Source organism: Entelurus aequoreus, linkage group LG16, assembly GCF_033978785.1.
Source record: "Entelurus aequoreus isolate RoL-2023_Sb linkage group LG16, RoL_Eaeq_v1.1, whole genome shotgun sequence".
In the NCBI taxonomy this organism is placed as follows: domain Eukaryota; kingdom Metazoa; phylum Chordata; class Actinopteri; order Syngnathiformes; family Syngnathidae; genus Entelurus; species Entelurus aequoreus.
The window spans coordinates 23,010,125-23,032,320 of NC_084746.1; the positions used below are offsets into that span (position 1 = coordinate 23,010,125).

The 22,196-nt window shown below is 38.9% G+C and overlaps 1 protein-coding gene across 4 annotated transcripts in view; it reads right to left on the minus strand.

The window, feature by feature from the left end:
* Positions 1–22,196, minus strand: part of smpd3 (sphingomyelin phosphodiesterase 3) — a 118,364-nt gene that overhangs the window by 36,537 nt on the left and 59,631 nt on the right. For all 4 annotated transcript variants that reach the window (XR_009821321.1, XM_062022415.1, XM_062022414.1 and 1 more), the window contains one exon: positions 5,180–5,255. Coding sequence is in view for 3 of the 4 variants with exons in the window: in XM_062022415.1 (XP_061878399.1) it covers positions 5,180–5,255 (76 nt within the window). In the remaining variant the exon portion in view is untranslated. The remainder of the gene's footprint in view (positions 1–5,179; positions 5,256–22,196) is intronic.

Consider the following 22,196-nt stretch of genomic DNA (forward strand, 5'->3'; position numbering starts at 1 on the left):
ACTGGAATGAGTATAATTGGTTATTGTGTACTGTGTTGGACTGGGTGTTTATTTTGCACATTTTAAAAGCAATACTTAATGTTTACAGTGCTCCAGAATATTTAGATTGGTACTTTTTTGTATTGGATGTTTATCTTTATTTTTGCACATTTTAGCAAATAAGCAATACTTTCACTTTTGTTGAAATGTTTACACTGTTGTTACAGAATATTTAGTTTTGCACTTTTTTGTATTGGATGTTTATCTTTATTTTTGCACATTTTAAAGCAAAATAAGCAATACTTTTACTTTTGAAATGCTTATACTATTGCAGAATATTAAGATTTGCACTGGATGTTTACTTTTATATTTGCACATTAAAAAGCAAATAAGCTACTTTTAATTTTGTTAAATGTTAAAAGTTTTAAATGTTTACATTGTTACAGAATATTTTGTCATGTTGTTGTCAATGTTGACTGAGTGGCCATACTTCTTTTTTTTTGTAAATAAAAGCCATGCCTTTTGAAAAAACAGGCCTACATTTATTTTTTCATCTTCATTTTAAATAAAAAAATAATCGGTAAAAGGAAAAATAATCTATAGATGAATCGAAAAAATAATCTATAGATTAACCGATTAATCGAAAAAAATAATCTATAGATTAATCGACGGAAAAATAATCGTTAGCTGCAGCCTTACTATGGTGTGTAGTGTAGCATGCCGAGCTATTTCTTGTCCTCTTGTCCTGAAATGGATTAAATGGTAGATGGATTATACTTGTAAAGCGCTTTCCTAGCTTTAAGGTACTCAAAGCACTTTGACACTATCTCCACATTCACCTACGGATGACGCAGCATCAGGATCAACTGGGGGTTCAAAATACAACTACGACAACTTCAGATTGGTTTTTTTGTTGTCTTTTTTACTTCGGTCCACAGTAGGACAGGCACATTCTAAAAATGTACATGTTACAAATGATCCTCTTGACAAAACACTTCAAGTTAGTTGAACATTCTGAGGAAAAAATTGGTTCAGTTTCAAAAACATCATGAAGGACACAATGAACTTAGACCTCATCTCAGTGTATCTACAAAGTGATTAAACTTTGAGTCAAAGCCCATCTAGAATTTAACAAAAAACAAAATAAAGCATAAATAAAAACTTTTCTATGTATCAACTATCTTATTTGTCATTTCCACTGTTCACTTTCTTTAAATTTGCACAAAAGACAATCATTTTCACAGAACTATATCAATGTGCGGCGTCTGATGCAGCATTTTAAGTGAGGTTACCAATTGTTTATTTTACTTCTGTTTGTTTTACTTTGGGTCAAGGGGGAGGAGTCACAGCCCCGCTTTACTGTGTACCTCTTGCTTGGTATACTTGCTCGCCCCTGTATAAACTATTTACTATTTATATATATATATATATATATATATATATATATATATATATATATATATATATATATATATATATATATATATATATATATATATATATATATATATACACTACCGTTCAAAAGTTTGGGGTCACCCAAACAATTTTGTGGAATAGCCTTCATTTCTAAGAACAAGAACAGACTGTCGAGTTTCAGATGAAAGTTCTCTTTTTCTGGCCATTTTGAGCGTTTAATTGACCCCACAAATGTGATGCTCCAGAAACTCAATCTGCTCAAAGGAAGGTCAGTTTTGTAGCTTCTGTAACGAGCTAAACTGTTTTCAGATGTGTGAACATGATTGCACAAGGGTTTTCTAATCGTCAATTAGCCTTCTGAGCCAATGAGCAAACACATTGTACCATTAGAACACTGGAGTGATAGTTGCTGGAAATGGGCCTCTATACACCTATGTAGATATTGCACCAAAAACCAGACATTTGCAGCTAGAATAGTCATTTACCACATTAGCAATGTATAGAGTGTACTTCTTTAAAGTTAAGACTAGTTTAAAGTTATCTTCATAGAAAAGTACAGTGCTTTTCCTTCAAAAATAAGGACATTTCAATGTGACCCCAAACTTTTGAACGGTAGTGTATATATGAATGTATATGTATGTGTATTAGTGTTGTTCCGATACCAATATTTTGTATTTCAATCCTTTGATACTTTTCTAAATAAAGGGGACCACAAAAAATTGCATTATTGGCTTCATTTTAACAACACATGTTACGGTACATTAAACATTTGTTTCTTATTGCAGGTTTGTCCTTAAATATAATAGTGAACATATAAGACAACTTGTCTTTTGTTAGTAAGGAAACAAACAAAGGCTCCTAATTTAGCTGCTGACGTATGCAGTAACATATTGTGTAATTTATCATTCTATTACGTTGTCCAAATTGTAAAGGACAAGCAGTAGAAAATTAATTATTAATCTACTTGTTCATTTACTGTTAATATCTGCTTACTTTCTCTTTTAACATATTCTATCTACACTTCTGTTAAAATGTAGTAATCACTTAATCTTCTGTTGTTTGATACTTTACATTAGTTTTGGATGATACCACAAATTTGGGTATCAATCCGATACCAAGTCGTTACAGGATCATACAATGGTCATTATTTAAGTCCTCATGTGTCCAGGGACATATTTACTGAGTTTATAAACATAATATAAATCACTAAAAAACTAAAAAAGATTTTGTGATGCTAAAAAATATCGATGTAATCATAGTAGCATCGACGAGATACGCTCCTCTACTTGGTATCATTACAGTGTGTGGGGGGAGGGGTAGTCAGCGCTGCCTGCAGAAGCAAAAGTCACCGCCGCTGTCCATGGTGCTGAGGACGAGCACCATCGGGCAGGGGCGGGGCATGTGCTGACGGCGAGACACAGCTGGCAGGTGACTAGATTTCACAGGTGGTACGTGTTAATCTAATCATCTGTTGTCTTTAACAGTAAGCGGCCGGGAGCAGGAGGGAAAAGAGGATACGGACGTGACTGAAAAGTCTGGGGGAGAACAACTTTGTTAAAACAATTGGATGATTAAAACCTTTGTCAAAACTGCACGCTTGGCTCTTGTGCCGTGTCTTTAGTGGAACTGCTAGGAAGCGACTTCCACACAGTGGATGTCAGGTGTAGATCCACCCATGGCGTTTGTTTACATTGTGACACCGGAGAGCTACGGTGTGTAGTGAAGCATGTTTAGAATCATTTTTGGTGATTTAACCCCCAATTACAACCATTGATGACACGACGACAGGGGTGCGGGGGGTTGGGGGAATTTTTTAGAGGGGGTATAGTACAGAATATGATTAATTAGTATCGCAGTACTATACTAATACCGATATACCGTACAACCCTATGTCAGTGATAATGATGACGTTAACAACACATGTGGACATAAACAGAGCATTTTTATAGAAATTATTCGATGCTCACATTCCATGTTGAACTCAGCTTTCTTACAGATGACATATTTTCCTCCCCGCTTACCCGCTTTAGCCTAGGGATGCAAATTATCGATTATTTCATTAATTGATAGTTGATAACCTTATCGATCGATCATCGATTAGTTGATAAAGCGGCGTTTTCCCCCCATCTGAGATTTCCCCTCAATAAGGTACAAAATCAAAATCAAAATTTTGCTGGTATAAAATACAAAGGACATTGTATTCCCTAATCAAATGTTTATTTGATACAAAAGTAAGTCATCTTTGTAACATGAGGAATATAATATAAAGTGCACTTTAGTCTTGTCACACATGCAAGACTTGGTAGTGGCAGCAGCCATAATAGCTAGCTTTATTTTATATAATCCCTCTTGAACTGGGAAAGGTGCCTAATGCCTATCTGTCAACTTGAAAAAATACAAGGAAGACATCCCTGAAAATTGTAACAGCAGGCAGCAAATAAGTAAGCCTGTTGGCTGTTGCAGTCTGCTGCAGAACTTCACCTTTGGACTCAGGTGAGGCTGACAAGAACTGAAGTGAAAAAACATGTCACTCACTCACTACTGTAAAGACAAGAAAAATAAAGTAACATCAAGTGCACAACATGCACAATGCACATCTTAGTCTGTCTCACAAACTATTAGAAGGCTAGCAGCCTGCAAGCTGCAACATTAATTGAATCCCTCCTCCATGTAGTGGCAAGTGACGGTGATATAGCTCTCTGTTGTATTTGACGTCCAACAGTCAGTGGTTATTGCTACATGCGTGTTGGCCAGTCGTGCTTTCAGCTCGGCTTTCTTTCTTTTGTAGCGAGCCTCTATGCGGGTTGTTATTGTTTCTCGAGAAGGGATTTGGTAGTCTGGCTCACAATAGTTCATCAACTCACGAAACCCCTTGCCATCCACAATGCTTATAGGCAGCATATCCTTTTCAACCATGTTGCAAATCCTCTGGGTGATGCCCTCTGCCCGTGCGTCATCACACACCGCTTTTCTTTTGGAAAACGCTTCGGCGACGGAGGGCTGGCCTGGCCGTGCTCCGCCTCCACTCTCTCCTCCAAGCACAGCGGCATGTAAACTTTTTAGGTGGTAATTTAACGAACTGGTTGAATTGTTGTACTTCAAAACAGCCTTACATATTTTGCACGTTGCATCGTCCTCTTTTAGGGTGAAATGTTCCCACACAGCACTTCTCTTGCGTCGCTTCATGTTTGTTTTTCTTCTCTCGCATGTGGACTCTCATGTGTACAGCGGACATGTAGGGCTGGTCACGTGATGGTGTTGCTGCTTGGAAAAAGTACAATAAGCAACAACTCCCTCGTGTGGACTAGCGAGGTATAAACTCAGCATTACCTTCACACAGAAAACCACCGCACCGACCGTGACAGAACGGAATTGTCAATTAATTGAAATCGTTAATTTTAATCGGGTAATTTCTTAACGGCAATTAATCGAAAATCGATTAATTGTTAACATCCCTACTTTAGCCTCATTCATTGTCCTCCCCCCATGTTGGCTCTATATTTAGGAGGCCCTGCGTGGCTATGTTTAGGCCTGTGACAAGCGTGGGAGGAGCCGCAAGAAGCAGCAAGGGTGGGAGACATGTCTCAGGCAAAATAAATGAGGGCGCAATTGACCAGATCTTTAAATAGCTCAGTGACGCCACAGGCGGCGTGAGACGGTCACCATGGCAACTGCTGGAGGATGAACAAATCCCATCACACACACACACACACACATGCATGCACACACGCACGCACAAACACCCACACAAACACCCACACACACTTTTTCACAGTTGTACCTTCTATGGCGTGGAGGTGTGTGCATGTCAGGTATCCCACAATCCTCTGCTCTTGATGGGATGTTCCCACATGGACCTGCAGACACAAACAAGACGTGAACTTGGACCCCACAGCAGAATGTGATTAATATCTCATATCTTTACAATTGTACTTAAAGAGCCGCATCACAAACAAACACTGACATTTTACTCATGTTGCACTGTCATTTGCTCGTTCACTCTTTATTATTGTCTTCATTACGTGCATGTATGTACTAATTGATGCATTATTTTACGTCTTTCTATTATTTTTTCAAAGAGAGTCCTGAAGAATGTCAGAAAGGACCTTTTTGGGTGTTTTTTTCTCCCCGCCTTTAAAGATGACATCATGCAACAGAATGTTCATTTTAAATGAAATATGGCCACAGGAGTTGGAAAGGGATTAACTTCCAAATTTGCATTGTTCGTTTTTTTTTTAGCATGCGCTATACATTTAGACCAGGGGTGTCAAACTAATTTTAGATCGGGGGCCACCTGTAGAAAAATCTACTCCCAAGTGGGCCGGACTGGTAAAATCACGGCACGATAACTTAAAAATAAAGTCAACTTCAGATTGTTTTCTTTGTTTAAAAATACAACAAGCACATTCTGAAAATGTACAAATCATAATGTTGTTGTTTTTTTACACTTACATGTTGCGGTTATTCTATCTTTATTTGTCGTAATTTATATTTTCTGAATAAATGATGGGATAATGTTCATCAGTCAACTCAATGGTGTTAATTTTCAATCTATCAAGATAAAACAATTATATCAAAATCAAATTACAGGATGTTATCTATGTAGTTTGATGAACACCATGTGATTTATTTTGTACATAAGTACCATCATCTACAAAGATACAAATAATTGCTATTGTGACATCTAGTGGACACATTTAGAACAGCAGTTTCTTTTATTCAAACATTTCAGATTGATTTTTATACTTAGCAAACTCATCCCGTGGGCCGGATAAAACCTGTTCGCAGACCTGATCCGGCCCTCGGGCCGTACGTTTGATACCCCTGATTTAGACCATGATTAAGGCCTAAGGACCCTTTTGTCACCTAGTGACTCTCTTTATAATGGCCATTGTTTGATATACTGTAAACCTGTTATTCTATAAGGCTTTTTTCATGAAAACCAAATTAATCTTAAGTCTTTCCCTTTGGAATGCGTGCAAATCCAATTAGAGGTGTAATTCGACCCCTCAACCACTAGATAGCACCAGAGTACCATAAAGTACCATATGTTCATATTGGACGCATAGTTGCTTTGGAAATCAAGACCTGCCAACAACTTGTATGCAATAAAAAACATGTTAGTGAGCTGGTAGTGACATTCTGTGGATGTGGTTACGTATAATATATTGCACGTGCACACACACGTGCGTTTGACACATTTGAGCCACATACAAACATTTGGCTTTTGCAGGACGTTGTAAGTACAAGACTGCAAGTTTATGCAATCATTTACGTTAAAACAAACGTTGCAAATATGTGCAAACATGCAAATTCAAACTAATTTTTGTGTCTAAAACTACAAATCCCAAAACCAGTGAAGTTGGCACGTTGTGTAATTCGTAAATATAAACGGAATACAATGATTTGCAATCATTTTCAACGTATATTCAATTGAATAGACTGCAAAGACAAGATATCTAATGCTCAAACTGAGAAACTTGTTTTTTTTTTGCAAATAATCATTAACTTAGAATTTAATGGCAGCAACACATTGCAAAAAAGTTGGCACAGGGGCATTTTTACCACTGTGTTACATGGCCTTTCCTTTTAACAACACTCAGTAAACATTTGGGAACTGAGGAGACACATTTTTTAAGCTTTTCAGGTGGAATTCTTTCCCATTCTTGCTTGATGTACAGCTTAAGTTGTTCAACAGTCTGGGGTCTCTGTTGTGGTATTTTAGGCTTCATAATGCGCCACACATTTTCAATGGGAGACAGGTCTGGACTACAGGCAGGCCAGTCTAGTACCCGCATTCTTTAACCATGAAGCCACGTTGATGTAACACGTGGCTTGGCATTGTCTTGCTGAAATAAGCAGGGGCGTCCATGGTAACGTTGCTTGGATGGCAACATATGTTGCTCCAAAACCTGTATGTACACTTCAGCATTAACGGTGCTTTCACAGATGTGTAAGTTACCCATGCCATGGGCACTAATACACCCCCATACCATCACAGATGCTGGCTTTTGAACTTTGCGCCTATAACAATCTGGATGGTTCTTTTCCTCTTTGTTCTGGAGGACACAACATCCACAGTTTCCAAAAACAATTTGAAATGTGGACTCACTTTTCCACTTTGCATCAGTCCATCTTAGATGAGCTCGAGCCCAGTGAAGCCGGCGGCGTTTCTGGGTGTTGTTGATAAATGGCTTTGGCTTTGCATAGTAGAGTTTTAACTTGCACTTACAGATGTAGCGACCAACTGTAGTTACTGACAGTGATTTTCTGAAGTGTTCCTGAGCCCATGTGGTGATAGCCTTTACATACTGATGTCGCTTTTTGATGCAGTACCGCCTGAGGGATCGAAGGTCACGGGCATTCTATGTTGGTTTTCAGCCTTGCTGTACGTGCAGTGATTTTTTCAGATTCTCTGAACCTTTTGATGATAATACGGAGTGTAGATCAGGGGTGGCCAACCATTCAGAGACTAAGCCATTTTTTTTACTGTGTTACTGCAAAGAGCCACATCCTACACATGGGCATACATGAACATCACCCCATCCCTTCAACACGCGCCCACACACACACACACACACACACACACACACACACACACACACGCACGCACGCACGCACGCACGCACGCACACACACACACACACACACACACACACACACACACACACACACACACACACACACACACACACACACACACACACACACACACACACACACACACACACACACACACACACACACACACACACACACACACACCTCTGCTCAGCCAGATTGATTGTAAATGTCACACACCAACATGAATCCTACAGTACTAAGACCACAGGGCAATTATTTTCAACAATTAACATTGTGTGCACTGTCTCACACACACAAACTCTCAGTTCAACCAATTCCACAACAAAAATATAATATGTTTTCTGTTACTATGCATGTCGCTTAGTGGGACTTCTGGGATTCCTTGTGATGCTGAAGATTTGAAGCTTTGAAATGCGCTAATGACGCCTGACATATGAGGCAGAATGGCTTGCCATTACGTTCAACAAAAATATATAAACTCTCCCACTGTTAAAAATGTCCTGTGTTCTTCTTCATATTTTCGTTTTGCTGTGTTTTGTTTCCCTACCATTTTGAGAGCGAACTAGTCACAAATTGTTTACTACTGTGATCTCACGCACATGCACGTTTGACGTCACTCAAACCGGCTTCGGCTTCTTCTTCTTATGTTAGACTGACCATACGTCCTCTTTTCCCCGGACATGTCCTCTTTTGCGGGGCTGTCCGGGCGGGGTTAAATGCCTCAAATGTCCGGCATTTTGAGTTAGGGTTGCATGAATTTTCAATGTACACTACCGTTCAAAAGTTTGGGGTCACCCAAACAATTTTGTGGAAAAGCCTTCATTTCTAAGAACAACAATAGACTGTCGAGTTTCAGATGAAAGTTCTCTTTTTCTGACCATTTTGAGCGTTTAATTGACCCCACAAATGTGATGCTCCAGAAACTCAATCTGCTCAAAGGAAGGTCAGTTTTGTAGCTTCTGTAACGAGCTAAACTGTTTTCAGATGTGTGAACATTATTGCACAAGGGTTTTCTAATCATCAATTAGCCTTCTGAGCCAATGAGCAAACACATTGTACCATTAGAACACTGGAGTGATAGTTGCTGGAAATGGGCCTCTAAACACCTGTGTAGATATTGCACCAAAAACCAGACATTTGCAGCTAGAATAGTCATTTACCACATTAGCAATGTATATAGTGTATTTCCTTAAAGTTAAGACTAGTTTAAAGTTATCTTCATTGAAAAGTACAGTGCTTTTCCTTCAAAAATAAGGACATTTCAATGTGACCCAAAACTTTTGAACGGTAGTGTACGTCCAGGGTTAAGAACGGGTTAAAAACAAAACGCAGCAGCATTCGTGAGGGAGGGGCAGAGCACTACAAAGCACAAAACAGCTGTGCAGGGCGAGAGCTCGTCTGCTGTGTTTTGTTGAAATATAATTAACTTGTTTTGAGGCATTATTTATGTTTACATTGTATACGAGAGGTTATTCAGAATATTTCTACCTCTGCACTTTTTCTAAAACTGTGAACGTTACAGAATATAAGTGTGACTTATTGTGTTATACTGTCAAGCAGTGTTGGCGTTACCGCACTTTGTGTGCCTTTTTACGCATTGAAATCAGAAAGGACGTACAATTCCTGAAGCCCGCGTGTCACCCGGACGCTGATTTTTTTTTTTTACCTACCGCCCGGGTTGCTCGTTTTTTATTGTCTCGATTATCTTCTTTTGTTTATATTTGCCGGGTCAAATTTCCGTCCCCGTTTATTGCGTTTTTATTGGTCATAAATTTTGATTCGCCGAAAGTTTTATCAATGACCGGGATTGAACTCAGGACTACTCAGGACCTTTGAATTGTGAGGCACATGCACTAACCAACTACTTCACATCAAATATTTGACTATTGAGTTTTTAGAAGGGAATATAGTGAATATTTTTTGTTTATGTCATACAAAAAAGGGGGTTTCTTGTTACGACGGGGTCTCATTTTACCGCGTGGATCGTTCTCCCAGGATGCAGACGGAAACTCCGGAGGCAAGGTGCAGGTGAGACAATGATTTATTCTCATAAATCATACAGGATACAAAACCAACAAAACTAGCGTGCCGATCGCACAGGAAGCTATGGGAATAGCTAGCGAGAAAGCTTAGCATAAAAACAGGCAAACAAACGGCGAAGCTTAGCTCAGGAGTCAAGAAGGTAGACGTCGTACCTTGTTGCATTGCAAACAAGACAGCCAGACTGAGTGTGGAAAAAAACAGGAATAAGTAGCTCTCTGATTAGTGCCCAGGAGCAGGTGAGCGTCCCGAACACTAATCAGAGGCAGGTGAGACTAATTTGCACCCATGGCAACTAAAACACAAACCCAGGGGTGCTCAAAACAGAAACTGAGGGAGTCAAAAACTAAACAAATCATGATCCGGGCAACGGATCATGACATTTCTTTTACAAAAAGCGAACGAAACATACAAAACCATACAAAATTAACAAAACATGAATATCAACTGATAGATCTAAAGTTGATCTAGCTATTTCAGTGATAAAAGTAAAAAAAATTATATATGACTTACTTTTAACACTTTTTATGAAATTAACCCTCAAGGGTCCAAGTGTTCAAATATCGTTTTTGTTCATCTAAAACAGTCAAAAGTCAAACAATCATTATGAATCAAAATCAATGTTGTTGTGAATTATTGACCTATTTAAGGCTCAAACTACTTCAAATCAAATATTTGACTTCTGAAGTTTGTGGGGAAAATTTTGCATCATTTTTGTTTGTCATACAAAAAAGGATTTTGTTTGACAAAAAGGGTATACAACATAAAGAAACATAACAAAAAATAACAAAAAAGTAATATCAGTGGATAGACTTGAAGTTGATCTACAGATTTATTTGTTGAAAGGAAAAAAAAAAATCGGACTTACTTTTAACACGTTTATGCGGTATACCCTAAAGCAGTGGTCCCTAACCTTTTTGTAGCTGCGGACTGGTCAACGCTTGAAAATTGGTCCCACGGACCAACGGGGGAGAGGATTTTTATTTTTATTTTTTCATAAAGTAATACAATCATGTGTGCTTACGGACTGTATCCCTGCAGACTGTATTGATCTATATTGATATATAATGTATATATTGTGTTTTTTATGTTGATCTAATAAAAAAATAAATTAAATTTTTTTTAAAATTTTTTTATTTCTTGTGCGGCCCGGTACCAATCGGTCCGCAGACCGGTAACGGGCCGCGGCCCGGTGGTTGGGGACCACTGCCCTAAAGGGTCCAAAGGTCTTCAAAAATCTTTTTTTTTTTTTTTTTAAATCTAAAATGGTCAATGCTTAAACAATTATTATGAGTCAAATGGGGGGAGGGAGGGGGATATTGCATAGTGTGTGTTTTTGCCATAGCAAAAAAATATGTTTCCGTTGACAAAAATGGCATAAAACATAAAAAAACATAGAAAACCTGATATAAATGGATATATCTGAAGTTGATCAAGAGATTTAAGCATTGAAAGTTTTAATGGTTAGAACAGAACCGGACAATGAGAAGTCTAATAATAACAACAGTAAGACTATTAATAATAACAGTAACTACATTAATATTTATAACATTGAAATAATAATCATACCAATATCATCTATAATAATGATGATATCAATAATAATATTATTAGTATATGATACACATTATAGTATAATAGTAATAATAATCATAACAATAATAGTATCTATACTAAAAATAACAAGTAATAAATACTATCAATAATAATATCTACAATAAAGATAATAGTATTAAGAGTAATAACAGTGATATTATAAGTAAATAATATAAATTATATATACACAGTACAATAAAGACAATGGTATTAGGAGACATAACAATGATATTATAAGGAAATAATATCAATTATACATGCAATAAAGACAATGGTATTAAGAATAAGAACAATACTAATATTACTAAAAGTAATAGTACTCTAATGATAATCTTATTATTTACCTGTTCTGCACTGACAAGAGAATCCGTGCCCAACAATTTGTTGAACTGGTGTACTTTGTAAGCTTGTGCAAGGACAATAAATATTCTTATCTTATAATAACAAACATAGTATTAATAATGTCATTGTAACTATAATAACAATGTTAATAGTAATAATTACATCACTGATAACAATTATAATAACAAGAATAACAACAACAACAACAATAATAATCAAAACAACATCAACAATAATAATAATAACAATATTGAATTATACATGGGCCGTGAATATGGCATGTGTGTGTGAGAGAGACAGAAACATAATCATGTCAGACAACTGTGTTATAAATTTGAAGCCAAATAATTAGTTTTCAGCATTTTGCAAACAAATGAGGAGCATGAAACATAACTGTATGAAGTATTTGTAATCATAAAACATAAAGTCAACATTTTATGTATTCATGTCAAGCAGACATATCCATCAAAACATCCTTTATCAATATTACTGTATTGCTTTCATATCTTCAATGTGGACATACATGTACATAGTGTGTGCTTTTACACACATTCATTGTTCAGTGTGTGTAAAATGATTACAGCATTCTTAAAAATGTAGACCAGCTCATGCATAAGAATGCATGAGGTAATTATGGAAAATACTTTGCTTGTTTCTTTCAAATAACTGCAAGTGATTGGAGTTTGACTTTGATTGACAGATCAGTGTTCAACTTGCTCACCCCGAGCAGACTGGAACAGAAGCTGCTGCTTAACTGTGTGCTGGACTTCCTCACACAGAGTGAGACTCGGCACCAGGATATCAGGCACATAGGGCAGTGAGCACAGAGACCCCCCAGGGTTGTGTGCTCAGCCCTCTGCTGTGCCTCAAAGAGCAACTTTATAGGCGACGACATGCATTTTTCAGTGCTTCCATCTGGCAGACGTTGGAAGAACATGAATAAAAAAAATAAAATACAGCTTTAATCTGCAGACTTTAAAACAAAAGACATCAGTTCTAAAGCTGTGAACCAAACTGTGCAATAATTCAACCATCTGCTGATACTTAAAGGCCTACTGAAATTACATTTTTTTATTGAAACGGGGATAGCAGATCCATTCTATGTGTCATACTTGATCATTTTGCGATATTGCCATATTTTTGCTGAAAGGATTTAGTAGAGAACATCGACGATAAAGTTCGCAACTTTTGGTCGCTGATAAAAAAAAGCCTTGCCTGTACCGGAAGTAGCGTGACGTCACAGGTTGAAAGGCTCCTCACATTTCCCCATTTGTTTTCAATGATGGCCGCCAGCAGCGAGAGCGATTCGGACCGAGAAAGCGACGATTACCCCATTCATTTGAGCCAGGATGAAAGATTCGTGGATGAGGAACGTGAGAGTGAAGGACCAGAGTGCAGTGCAGGACGTATCTTTTTTCGCTCTGACCGTAACTTAGGTACAAGGGCTCATTGGATTCCACACTCTCTCCTTTTTCTATTGTGGATCACAGATTTGTATTTTAAACCACCTCGGATACTATATCCTCTTGAAAATGAGAGACGAGAATGCGAAATGGACATTCACAGTGACTTTTATCACCACGACAACACATCGGTGAAGCACTTTAGCTACGGAGCTAACTTGATAGCATCGTGCTTAAATGCATATAGAAACAGACGAAATAAGCCCCTGACTGGAAGGATAGACAGAAGATCAACAATACTACCAAACTCTGGACCTGTAACCACACGGTTAATGCTGTACCGCCTGGCGAAACCTAGCAATGCTGTTGCTAACGACGCCATTGAAGCTAACTTAGCTACGGGACCTCGACAGAGCTATGCTAAAAACATTAGCTCTCCACCTACGCCAGCTCTCATCTGCTCATCAACACCCGTGCTCACCTGCGTTCCAGCGATCGACGGCGCGACGAAGGACTTCACCCGATCATCGATGCGGTCGGCGGCCCGGAGACGGAGGAAGTCAAGGTGAGGACAGTAGCGCGTCTGCTATCCAACTCAAAGTCCTCCTGGTTGTGTTGCTGTAGCCAGCCGCTAATACACCGGTCCCACCTACAGCTTTCTTTTTTGCAGTCTCCATTGTTAATTGAACAAATTGCAAAAGATTCACCAACACAGATGTCCAGAATACTGTGGAATTTTGCGATGAAAACAGAGCTGTTTGTATTGGGATACAATGGTGTCCGAATACTTTCGCTTCAACCCTTGACGTCACGCGCAAACGTCATCATACCTAGACGTTTTCAGCCGGAAGTTTCCCGGGAAATTTAAAATTGCACTTTATAAGTTAACTCGGCCGTATTGGCATGTGTTGCAATGTTAAGATTTCATCATTGATATATAAACTATCAGACTGCGTGGTCGGTAGTAGTGGGTTTCAGTAGGCCTTTAAATGTGTACCCTGTGGAATACCTCTGCAAGCTGTAATGTCTCTAGGTAATGTTGTACGTTTCCATGCCAACCAAGCAAGCATGCCTGATAGAAAGCACTCCAAATTAAGGCTCCACTTTTCAAAACGTGCAAGCTTGATGCTAATTAACATTAGATATGCCATTAGGGTTGCCAAATCCCTGAAAAAAAATTGACACCTTGCAGGGTTTTGTCCTTTTTTATTTGTGTGAAAGGAGTTTTACACTTGCCACAAAGGTTGAATTTCACTTTTCTTGTTTGTTGAAAAGGTATTAGAGTTGTGTCTATTTGGGGCCTCATGTAACAAGCTTAGTTCTGCACAAAAATCCAGCGTACACCCGTACACCCTTTTTCGTAAGTAAGTTGAGAAATAAATCTACGCTGATGTCCGTGTTTTCTCTCCAGCTCTGAGCTTCCACAAGCACTTCTGCTTTGGAGTGAATGCAGCAGGTCAAGTCTGCAATAATTTAAATGTTCTTCATGGAGGTCACCCGACTCCATTGAGCAAAGTGACAACGCCCAGATGTTGTCTGCATGTGCACATACAAACTGGGTGTTGTCCAAACTGGCCGGCCGAAAGGCTAGAACAACAAAGAGTAACTGTCTTTGTGTAAAAAGGTATTTAAGGACAGTTATCCAAGAAGACAGCAGAAGAGTAATCCGACCCATACTCTTTCTGCTGGAAGCTGCAGTTCCAGTCTGATCCTTGCTGAAACAAATAAAGCTTTTTGTTTCGACGATTCCTCGTTGGCATCTTCTTGGCTCATCACCCATCACACGACCAATAAATATACAACAATTCAAACAGCCCTCTTGCTGGTAGTGTCATGGTACATAAAGGCTTTCTGCCTTTCATGACAGAGGGTGTGGGTTTGATTCCTGCCATAAGCACTTTCTGACTCTCACTTTTCATTTTCAACCAAGTGGAAAATCAGCACAGAAAACTGTTATTATGAAAAACATATACTGTACAATACACACAAACACGCACACGCACACACACTGTACTTAGAATAATTATAGGAATGGACAAAGGTTGAGTCTGAAAAGCTTTAATTACTGAGCGCTGGTTCTCTCTTCAGGGAAACATTTTTAATTAATATTCAATCTGGGCCTCTCTCTCTGTTCCAGCAATCTATGTCTCTCTATCGTCTCCACAAGATACAATTTAGACCAACACTGACCTGTTGCAGCTCACCAAGGGCCTCATGCACAAAGTTTTTTGTTGGCACAAAAACCAGGCTGGAGCCTATCCATCTAACGTTCTTTTCACTTCTAACTGTAATCTGACTCATGTGAGCAGGCTACTGTATGAACACATTTTGTTGTAAGTTACAAAAATTATTTTACATTACATCGTCCACCTCTTCTCAAGTTTTACTCACTGTAAGAAAACCTTGTAGCAGCTTAATTCCTACATAATTTGAACAAATCATAAGACTTATGCCACAAACTTCACCTGGCATACAACTACACAATGGTTCATTCCCTCTGGTAGTGGAAAACACTTCACTGTTCACTCAACACTGACATCATAGCGTCATCTAATCTCACATTTATGCATTCACATACAGAACCAACATTTGGGGAACAGGATGAGGTGATAGAAGAAAGGTCCAAATTGAATAAATCGATTTGTGGCAGCATTGGAAAAAGTTATGTTTAAGTTTCACTTTTGCATCTCAAAGGTGCATTCAAGGAACATTGTGGAAAGTTGGAAATGGAGGCGCCACTAGTTTTTAAAGACAGGGTGATCAACCAACAAAACCCAAAACCAGTGAAGTTGGCACGTTGTGTAACTCGTAAATAAAAACAGAATACAATGATTTGCAAATTCTTTTCAAATTATATTCAATTGAATAGACTGCAAAGACAAAATATTTAACGTTCGAACAGAGAAACTTTCTTATTTTTTGCAAATATTAACTCATTTGGAATTTGATGCCTGCAACATGTTTCAAAAAAGCTGGCACAAGTGGCAAAAAAGACTGAGAAAGTTGAGGAATGCTCATCAAACACTTATTTGGAACATCACACAGGTGAACAGGCTAATTGAGAACAGGTGGGTGCCATGATTGGGTATAAAAGCAGCATCCATGAAATGCTCAGTCATTCACAAACAAGAATGAGGCGAGGGTCACCACTTTGTGAACAAATGCGTGAGCAAATTGTTGAACAGTTTAAGAACAACATTTATCAACCAGCTATTGCAAGGAATTTAGGGATTTCACCATGTAAGGTCTGTAATATCATCAAAAGGTTCAGAGAATCTGGAGAAATCAATGCACGTAACATTGAATGCCCGTGATATTCGATCCCTCAGGTGGTACTGCATCAAAAAGCAACATTAGTGTGTAAAGGATATCACCACATGGGCTCAGGAACACTTCAGAAAACCACTGTCAGTAACTACAGTTCGTCGCTACATCTGTAAGTGCAAGTTCAAACTCTACTATGCAAAGCCAAAGCCATCTATCAACAACACCCAGAAACACCACCGGCTTCGCTGGGCCCGAGCTCATCTAAGATGGACTGATGCAAAGTGGAAAAGTGTTCTGTGGTCTGACGAGTCCACATTCAAATTGTTTTTGGAAACTGTGGACGTCGTGTCCTCCGGACCAAAGAGGAAAAGAACCATCCGGATTGTTATAGGCGCAAAGTGTAAAAGCCAGCATCTGTGAAGGTATGGGGGTGTATTAGTGCCCAATACATGGGTAACTTACACATCTGTAAAGGCGCCATTAATACTGAAAGGTACATACAGGTTTTGGAGCAACATATGTTGCCATCCAAGCAACGTTACCATGGACGCCCCTGCTTATTTCAGCAAGACAATGCCAAGCCACGTGTTACATCAACGTGGCTTCATAGTAAAAGAGTGCGGGTACTAGACTGGCCTGCCTGTAGTCCAGACCTGTCTCCCATTGAAACTGTGTGGCGCATTATGAAGCCTAAAATACCACAATGGAGACCCCCGGACTGTTGAACAACTTAAGCTGTACATCAAGCAAGAATGGGAAAGAATTCCACCTGAGAAGCTTAAAAAATGTGTCTCCTCAGTTCCCAAACGTTTACTGAGTGTTGTTAAAAGGAAAGGCCATGTAACACAGTGGTGAACATGCCCTTTCCCAACTACTTTGGCACGTGTTGCAGCCATGAAATTCTAAGTTAATTATTATTTGCAAAAAAAAAATAAAGTTTATGAGTTTGAACATCAAATAACTTGTCTTTGTAGTGCATTCAATTGAATATGGGTTGAAAAGGATTTGCAAATCATTGTATTCCGTTTATATTTACATCTAACACAATTTCCCAACTCATATGGAAACGGGGTTTGTACATGTATTATTTAGATTTACCCGTAAGGGTCAAAAAGTTCAAATATCATCAGGATGAGGGAGGACATACACAAAGTACCTTTGACCAAAAATGATTAACTTCATGAGTCATTCTGTGCCCCTTGTGCAAAATGCCTCTTGTAATTTACTGCAATCGCTTTTCCGTACAGAAGCGGATAATTCATTTGTTAAATATTTGATCAGTTTCGGTCTGATACGGGCTGAACAAAAAGAGCAAAGTCTATCAAGTCAAATTCCTTGTTTCTTCAACATACCTGCCCAATAAAGCTGATTCTGATTCGGAAGTATTTCTTAACAATGATCACTGCACTTGTAACTGACTTGGTCGCGCTGTAATTATTTGGATATCTTGTATACACAATTTTTGAGCACCTCACAAACATTGATATGCCGTATTTTTCGGACTATAAGGCACACTTAAAATCCTTTCATTTTCTCAAAAATCGACGGTGCGCCTTATTACCCGGTGCACCTAATGTACGGAATGATTCTGGTTGTGCTTAACGACCTAGAAGCAACTTTATTTGGTGTAATGATAAGTGTGACCAGTAGAGGTTAGTCACACATAAGAGATACATGTAGGCTGCAATATGAGAATATTGAGAATATAGAACATTGTTACATATTACACGACGCTCAAAAATCTTTCAAAATGTTTTAGTATGACTTTGAAGCCGCACCACTTGATGGATTGTCAGCGCATTACGGCTACCGTAGTCAGAAGTACGAGTAATATTATGGTGTGTGTATAGAGACCGCAAAATGGCACCCATTAGCGGACACATTATTTGCCGTTTTGTTTTGCAATATTACGCAAAACCAACTTTTCTTACCTTCTGGTACCTGCTGATCTGTTTTGGGGAACTGCATTAGTCCTGAAAATTGGCGCACGTCCGCCATTGCAGTCCGTGCCGATGCCACAGTCGATAAGCTTCTTCTTTTCCTCTATCTTCTTGTTATGGAGCATTTCTGATATAAATTAGTGTAAAGTTCTAACTTACATCTGTCAGTAGACTCGCTATGAAAGCGCTAAAACATACCGGTGTAGTGAGTTTACATTATTCACCCAAGGAACTTTAGTTATTAGAGAGTCGGACGGTTTTTCACGGGACACATTTCCGCCGTTGTTGCACTAGTGAGCCACGGATGAGGAGATGCTGCTCTGTTATTGATTGAAGTAAAGTCTGAATGTCATTAAAACAGTTAGCTCCATCTTTTGACACTTCTTCCACACCCGTCCTAGCACGCTACACCGCTACAGCAAACATGACGGGGAGAAGACGCTGTCGAAGGTGAGCCACGTAAATAAGACCGCCCACAAAACGACGCATCCTGAAGCAACTGTCAGAAAGCGGCTTGAAGATGATCTGTAAAACATAATCTATGCAACATTTTGACCAAAAAACCACCATTACATGTTATGTAGACCACAAGGAAGTGTTTCACATTTAGAAAAAGAAAAAAAATATGACCCCTTTAAAGGCCTACTGAAACCCACTACTACTGACCACGCAGTCTGATAGTTTATATATCAATGATGAAATCTTAACATTGCAACGCATGCCAATACGGCCGGGTTAACTTATAAAGTGCAATTTTAAATTTCCCGCTAAACTTCCGGTTGAAAACGTCTATGTATGATGACGTATGCGCGTGACCTCAATCGTTGAAACGGAAGTATTTGGACCCCATTGAATGCAATACAAAAAGCTCTGTTTTCATCTCAAAATTCCACAGTATTCTGGACATCTGTGTTGGTGAATATTTTGCAATTTGTTTAATGAACAATGAAGACTGCAAAGAAGAAAGTTGTATGTGGCATCGGTGTATTAGCGGCGGACTACAGCAACACAACCAGGAGGACTTTCAGATGGATAGCAGACGCGCTAGCCGCCGACCTCACCTTGACTTCCTCCGTCTCCGGGCCGGGCCGCCGACCGCATCTATGATTCTCGCTCCGTCGATCGCTGGAACGCAGGTGAGCACGGGTGTTGATGAGCAGATGAGGGCTGGCGTAGGTGGATAGCTAATGTTTTTAGCATAGCTCTGTGAGGTCCCGTTGCTAAGTTAGCTTCAATGGCGTCGTTAGCAACAGCATTGTTAAGCTTCGCCAGCCTGGAAAGCATTAACCGTGTAGTTACATGTCCATGGTTTAATAGTATTGTTGATTTTCTGTCTATCCTTCCAGTCAGGGGTTTATTTCTTTTGTTTCTATCTGCATTTAAGCCCGATGTGCTATCACGTTAGCTCCGTAGCTAAAGAGCTTCGCCATTGCCGTGGAGATAAAAGTCACTGTGAATGTCCATTTCGCGTTCTCGACTCTCATTTTCAAGAGGATATAGTATCCGAGGTGGTTTAAAATACAAATCCGTGATCCACAATAGAAAAAGGAGAAAGTGTGGAATCCAATGAACCCTTGTACCTAAGTTACGGTCAGAGCGAAAAAAGATACGTCCTGCACTGCACTCTGGTCCTTCACTCTCACGTACCTCATCCACGAATCTTTCATCCTCGCTCAAATTAATGGGGTAATCGTCACTTTCTCGGTCCGAATCGCTCTCGCTGCTGGTGTAAACAATGGGGAAATGTGAGGAGCCTTTCAGCCTGTGAAGTCACGCTACTTCCGGTACAGGCAAGGCTTTTTTTTATCAGCGACCAAAAGTTGCAAACTTTATCGTCGATGTTCTCTACTAAATCCTTTCAGCAAAAATATGGCAATATCACGAAATGATCAAGTATGACACATAGAATGGATCTGCTATCCCCGTTTAAATAAAAAAAATTCATTTCAGTAGGCCTTTAATGCGCCCTATTATCCGGTGTGCCTTTTGTATGAAAATAGACCTGCCTAGACCCGCTCATCGGCAGTGCACCTTATAATCCGGTGCGTCCTATGGTCCGGAAAATACGGTAACTTCTCGTTACCCCCTGCTTGTGTTTTTGCTCCTTGTGTGTCTGTGTCAGTTCCACATTTTAGAAGTTTCTGTATTACTTTTCCATGTTTAACACATTTAAATAATCCATATTTACACATTTGTCTATAGATTCAGGATTGTCCAATTGTAATGCATCTAATAATGCATCACCTCATAAACACTCGCACACATGCACATGCACTATTTGGCAATAAAAAGACCTCAAAATTAGAAGTGTATCTAAATGAATGCGATTGCTCCTCCTCAAGGGTGACATGCTGTCATGGTAATAAAATCCATAAAAGTTGTTAGATTATATAATGATGCAGTAACACTGTTTTACAGGTAAACAAAACATATCCTTAAATTACTTTGGTTGTGATTCTGTGTACTGTAAATCCACAATAAAAGCTGCTGATTCTAAGGATATCAGTGCGTGTGTGTGTGTGAGTGAGTGAGTGTGTGTGTGTGTGTGTGTGTGTGTGCGTGCGTGCGTGCGTGTGTGTGTGTGTGTGTGTGTGTGTGTGTGTGTGTGTGTGCGCATCTGATGGCCAATGAACCAGCTCCCAAGTCCCTGTTGTGAAATATTAATTACTGTCTTATAAAACATGTATAATGTCTGTTCAGCTATTTTTATGATTAGTCCGCATTTATTTAGTCACCCTGTTTTTGTTGTGGGCAGATTCTGGTTGTTGTTCATCATATAATATTGTTTTTTTAACGTCCCCTGTGCCCTTTCTGGATTTTTATTGTGTTTGTTTCTGGTAATTTTCACCTTTTAATAAGTAAATAATGGCCATTCCACTAAATTTGCGTCCCCGGGAAATATGTAAAATGAATTTTAATGAAGCAAAGTGGCCTGCACATTGATGTGATTGCATTTTTTTTAAATATTCCAAAATAATGAATAAATAATTTACGCAATCTTCAGCATTGAAAAATAACTAGGGTGTCCCTAAACAATTGTTTCACTTATGATATGGTACTAATATTGGAGTCTTAGGTATAGGCTGATTCCAATATTAAACTAAAATGATATCAGCAGAAATCATAAGGACTCGTCGTACCATTTTGTACTATTGAGTACATTGAGATTTGAGTACCCGTTGAAGTTTTTTATAAGATTACGGTAATTAGAAAACATCACTTCACATAATAATGGCAGCTACAGTTTTGATCCTGAAGATGTAAAAAAATTATTTGGGAATGTCCGGCGGGCCAGATTGAAAAGCTTAACGAGCCACATGCGGCCCCCGGGCCTTAATTTGCCCAGGTCTGACCTAAACACTTTATTGGCTGTACAAAAACTCATCCCTGCTACTTTCAGTCCTGTTACTCAACTGAACAAAAATTAAATAAAGTTGTCTAACATGGACCAATTCACATTTTGAGTAGTTGAATATGTGTATTATCAAATTTAGAGCTCAAAAAAGACAGACATTGAAGTATATTTTGATCAAGCAAACGGCATTGATTGGGTGGAATGGCCCGGTAACATTTTTGAGTTTCTACTTAAAGTCCTGCCTGCCTTAGTTATGGGTGTTTTGTGTGT